Raw genomic sequence first — 6,000 nt, forward strand, 5'->3', positions numbered from 1 at the left:
ACTGCGTTTTTAAGATAATTTGTTTAATGCTCGGAGACTATGGATAAACATTCAGTAATACTTACTCAGTGCCAGGTAGAAGCCCAGTACAGGTCTGGGTGCGGAGATCATGTTAAGTGACCAATGTTGCGAAGGCCGACCTATTCCCTGCACTCTGAATTTGTCTGCTAATAAATAATAATAATTGCAGCAAGCAAACATACCATTTTTCTAGCATAAAGTGACTTATAATCAGGAATATGATTTTTTTAATATTTAAGGTATGAAGAATTTTTAAATATTTTAATCATAACTAAATGTCTCTAATTTCTAAAGTCTGTTTGGAAATTTATAACTGGAAGTCACTAGTCAGCAGAGATCAACAAATATTAGCAGTGTGATTTATGATATTTTCTGATTAGTTTTTTTAGCCTACATTGTTAATAGATGATGCTTTTATTTCTTAAAGGTTACTAAAAAAAGGGTTGCAAACAAAAAGAACTTTGAGAATAAGGAGGCTCAGAGTCCTCAAACTATCCTACTTCAGACTAGCCAGCCAGGCTCTTCCAATGTCACCAAAGTGATTCCACAGGAGAGTTCATCAGCTTCTTTCAAGTCCTCTCAGATTACTCAGCCTGCAGCTTCCTTTCAAGTGGAAGCTGCCTCTCAAGGCCGTGGTATGTGTCACCATAAGTCAACACCAAGCTCTTCTTCAAGAAGAAAATCAAGAAAACTGGCTGTCAATTTTGGTGTTTCTAAACCTTCTGAATGAACTTGGTACTTGGAATTAAATTAATTTCTTTTCCTCTCACCTTCTTATAAATCTATATCTCTGTCTCATAAAAAAAAAAATTAGAATGTGCTATTTTAAAATAATATTTCAGTTGAAAATTTTTTAATTTTTAAGTTGTCAGGCTCTTTTCATGCTTTTAGAAGACTGTATATCAAAGTGTGCATCTTAAATATGTGCAGTTTGCTTTACATTAATTATACCTCAACAAAGCTATTTTAAAAAGACTAAATTAAATCTTGTGTTAAAATAATACTAGTGGACTAAGCATTAAGGTATACCACTCTATTGGCCTCTTCATTAGAAGCATCCTGAAGTATGACTTAGACATCATATTGCAATAATAATAAACATTTTTTACACTATCATTGAGGGATAATTAAATGGAGCATGAAAATTGGGCCTCAGGTATATTTTACTGAATGTGGATTTTATTTTTCTTTTTAATGATGTAACAGAATTGCCAGGAGAATGGCTCTTATTTATAAGTATTTTCACTTATGTTCTGTTGTCTCTGAGGGTCCTTTAGACCTGCTGTGAAATAGTCACTCTTGGGGTGGTGCTGCCAGTTTTGCTTTATTCTAAATTTTGTACCAAAGTAACTTTAGAATATGGATCAGAATATTTCATTTAACTACTTAGAACTATAAATAACAATCTAGAATTAAGCAACTAGTTAAAATTTATTTAGACTATTAAAGAACCAGCATTGGTAATTTCTAATAAAATTGTTTCAAAATTTACAAGGTACAATGATTACAAATTAATCTTCCAATAGAATAAATAGAAAATATTAACCATGTTAATTAAAATAAATTGCATTATTCTTTTTGTAGAGCTTACTTAAACATCTGTAAGAGCTCCATTGTTGGTCCATGTGTAGTGCTTCATGAGACAGATGAAATTCTGATTTTTAAAAAAATCCAAGGTGTGCTATATGTTACAAGCACAATCATTTTGTGATGTACATTATTTACATGACAAATGCCTCTCATTCTGTTTCCATATTTTTAGCTTTATACTGAACTGTTCAGTGTCTCTGGCATTTTGTCTTTGCATGTCATGTGTGGGTGTGTATTGTTCAAACTGTGGCTCTTGAAATTATTTTAGAATCTTTGAAAATTTATCAGTGGTACCAGGACCTGAATTATATATATATCCTTTAGTTTTTGTGATGTGCTTATATTTTTAAGGAGGTAAGTTATCATACTTTTTTAAAGTTGGATATCACAATACAGTTTTTATATGGAACTACTACTTATATCTGATTACATTTAGCTCATTGGGAACTCTGCCAGGAGTCTTAGAGTGGTCTCTTTAAAATTGCTGGTATTGAACTAAGTGGATGCCTTTAACTGCTGATTTCAGAGTTTCTCTAGATGTTAATAGTATATTTGTATGTTAGTAGTGCCTTTAGTATAAGACATAAATGTTCATTATCTGTCATTTGTTATAGTCATGTGAGTTTCTGTGATACTTTCTGTTTCCTGTATTCACATATTCAATGATTTCCAGCAGTTCCTTGTTGGGAATGTTTCTTTATCTCTAGTGGGATCTTGAGTAATGAGGCTCATGTAATTCTCAGTGTTTATTCTTATTGCCTCACAAACTGTTGGTTTTAAAAGGAAATATCTATTATGGGAGTCCAGTACAAAAAGGTAAATAGTGAGAGTAATGTTCTGCTTAATGTGTAAGATTTTTCACCTTTATGTAACTGTACAAACTCCAGCAATCAAGAATTATCTCACTCATTACTTCTGTGTGACCACTCTATACACAGTGTGCAGCCCACATTTTTTCTTAGATCACAGAGGAAGGAACACACGCCATCTGAAAACTCAAGAAAAATTTCAGTAAGCATGGTGCCACTGAACCCATAGGATGTTTCCCCAGTATTTGAGCAGAGCAAGCTGACATTCTGTATGGATAGACAGTAAAAGTGTATTCTTTTTCTCTTATCTAAAAACATTATTTTAAAGTCCAAGATTAAAAGAGAGATTAAAATAGAAGAGACCTCTGTAACGACAAGGTAGTGGTCAGGCATTCTTCTGTATTCTTTCCCCCTTGTAGACTTACTCCAAATGTGGGCTTGACATCCGTAGGAGATGTGCCCTCCTTGTGGGGCAGAGGCTGTTTTGAGGAGACTGGATCCATTGACAATTTGGGAAACTTACAATTTTTCCTTTTTGGATTGGGCAGACTAACCCGCCCCAAAATTTAAATATACGTCTGACGTTCAACTGTTGAAGCTGCTGTAGACTTTCTGTGAGAACAGTGGGTGATGTGTGGGGCACAGAAGAGCAGTCCCCAGATTACATCATGTTCCCACCTAACTAGAGTAGTTAAATCTAAATGCCCTTGTTCAATAACTTTTTCTTTTCTTTTTTTGAGCTCATTGAGTGAATTTTGAAGATCATTCTTCTAGTTTCATTGTTTCTTTTCACATTTCCTAGGTTACCTACTCATTATCAGAGTTTTATAATTTGACAGATAGAATGTATCAATTGATTTAAACATCATGTAGACCAAAGTCTTACACATCTCAGATCCATTTGCATGAAAAATTAATTTTACCTCTATGTGTACCTTAGTTTCAATTTAAGACTTCCTTTTTTTATATAGTGATAAATAGTCCTTTTAGAAATAAAGAGAGAGAGATCTTTTTTTTTCCCCTGTTGGGGAAGGGATGAAAAAGTTGATGAAGGTTTCTCTGATCAGGTATTTGCTGTGGTTTTAGACTGATATTTCCAAACTTACTTAGATTCTTAGTTTTAAGAGGAGGGAGCAGAGAGAAGGTGGTTGGAAGAGAGAAACCAATTGAACACGACACATCCAGTCACTGCATTTTTAGATTATAACATACCTTTCTAGCTCAAGGAAATAGATAAGCTTCAGAGTCTATTTCATTCACTCATTTTAAAATCATTTATTCTGTTTATATTAGTAAACCGTACATTTTCATATTTATCCAGCTCTCCATTGTAGTTGCACCATGAAGCATGTCAATGTTCCGAGCAGTTTTTAAAACAACTATGTACAACATCCTAGCTTTTTGAGCTTGCTGTATTTCTGAGTACCATCTTGCTTCCAAATTGTGTTTTTATTGTAGAGGAGAATTAATTTATTTGAGAGAAATGACTGTGACAGGCATTCTATATCTTTAAAAAAAATGAATCACAGAAATTCCCTTATCATTCTTCTAGAGATAATTATAGTGCTCGAATTGCCAGTGTTCTTCATGTACATTTGTTAAGCTTTGTCAATTAAACAGTCTTTGACAGGAGCTTCCTTTCTTAGGATAAAGCTTAAAATTGCCTAGAACTTTGTGAAGTCTGAGATCTTGTTCATATTTCTCTCAGACCCCACAATGTTGAAATAGATAGCCAACAGGTCCCAGCCGACAGGTAGGTAGAAGTTTCACTGTCGTGTACTGAGTTAACACCTTGGAAACCACAGATCCTTCTTTTGGAGAAAGAGAAAAAATGTATAAAATAGTTTTAGTAGTTAAGAATATCAGCGATCCAGAACTAATTTTGTGTGTGGTTGTGTAGTATGTCAGTGAGCCAACAGTAATGCCTTGTTCAGTCATTGCATTCAGCCGTCTCAAGTGCAATTTGTGATGGAGACTCTGGTTTCCAATAAAGTTTTACATTGTTAAACCTGTAAAAATTAATTTTTCCAACAATACACCCATTGCTATTGATTATTTCAGCAATTGGTATACTATTAAATTGCCCAGGCCAAATAAGTTTTTGTAGATGTTTTAGTAATTTGAAGCCAAATTCTTGTACAATTTCTAATGAAATAATAGAAGTAAGAATTTGGTTCACAATATATGAGTGTGCTGTATCGTCAAAGTGCTCAACATTTTGTTCATTTAAACAATATAATTAAGTATACTTCATACATATATCTTAGTTCCTTTTCTCACATAACTATTTTATAAGTAACTAGAATTTTTCATTAGATCTTATACAGAGCAGTATTTTATTAAAAATTCAAAAGGGAAGACTTGTGCTCATTTTGTAGATTTTTTAAAAATACCTTTACATTATCTGCGATTAAAGTGTTTTAAACTTGCATTGGAATGGACTTTGAATGTATTTTTGTGTTGTTAAGTTGTTCATTTGTAGATTTATAGCATGAAGTTAGCCTCAAAATGTGTGAAAGGATTTTAAATACAAGAATCACTGAAAGAGTTTAAACATTGTACATGTTAAATGCTAAATTGATTTTAATTAAACACTTGAGAATGATGTCATAAGCTGTTTGTTCTTGTATGTTTGCCTTAATACCAAAAATAGAAACATTCTGCAAGTTACTTAAATCCCATATCCATTTATAGCTGTATTTCAAATCTGCATCATTTAGTGTAAACTAGCCAGCATGGTAGGTAGAAAAAGTCTGAATTTAGATTCAGATGGCCACTGTTCTGACCTTAGTTCTACTACTTTCTAGTTGTAAATAGGTCATTATCATATTAACATGAGCAAGTTATGTAAGGTCTTAGTCCCAGTTTATTTATCTCCTAAAGGAAGAAAACAACACCTCTTGTGTTAATATGTAGGTGCATAGTAGGTATATTACAAGTGTTAGTAAATGCGGATTTGTCACATGTACACAGAATCCTCTGGATGGGACCAAATATCTATATGCTTTTTCCACTGAGCCGCTCTCTAGTATCCACTTCATACAGAGTTCCCGTGCTTCTATTGAGCTGCTTTTCCTGTTCTTCCTTTTTCCTGCCGTGATCCCCTCTTACCTTATCTACCATGCAGGAGAAGGTTCTTACAGAACCACGTAGGAAGAGGCTATAATTGCTACTCATACGACTGGGAAATTTACAAGAATAACATCTTGATAATATTGGTCATGTCTCACAATATAACTGATGCATAACTTGGTATTTGGCCACCTTGATCCAGCAGAGGCATGTGGTCCAGTATTACCAGTGGAGTCTTCATTAGCTGCTTTTCTACTTCATTTCCTACACTTCCAGATCTCCACACTGAGATCCTCAGTAACCACCCTCTCCATCCCAGTCTGTCGCATCATTGAGCTCCTTTAATCTTGGTGCTGATATTTGACTTGAGAATCAAAAATAAAACCAAAATCCACTTAAGCTAACTTAAAGAAAAAGTTGTAAGAATATGGGGCAATCTCAGAATCCAATCCAGGAAATACAACAAGGCTTCTAAGAAACAGAACCTTGGTCAGGGTCTTACCTTCCA

General features: G+C 33.9%; 1 protein-coding gene across 2 annotated transcripts in view; it reads left to right on the forward strand.

Annotated features, from left to right (window-relative positions):
- XRN1 (5'-3' exoribonuclease 1) overlaps positions 1-5,033 on the forward strand; it is a 151,585-nt gene extending 146,552 nt beyond the window's left edge. For both annotated transcript variants that reach the window (XM_090278698.1, XM_090278706.1), the window contains one exon: positions 449-5,033. In XM_090278698.1, coding sequence (XP_090134824.1) covers positions 449-751 — 303 coding nt within the window. In that variant the 3' untranslated portion in view covers positions 752-5,033. The remainder of the gene's footprint in view (positions 1-448) is intronic.
- The last annotated feature ends 967 nt before the right edge of the window (positions 5,034-6,000 follow it).

This window comes from Furipterus horrens, unplaced genomic scaffold (assembly GCF_987537825.1).
Source record: "Furipterus horrens unplaced genomic scaffold, mFurHor1.1.pri manual_scaffold_1, whole genome shotgun sequence".
NCBI lineage: Eukaryota > Metazoa > Chordata > Mammalia > Chiroptera > Furipteridae > Furipterus > Furipterus horrens.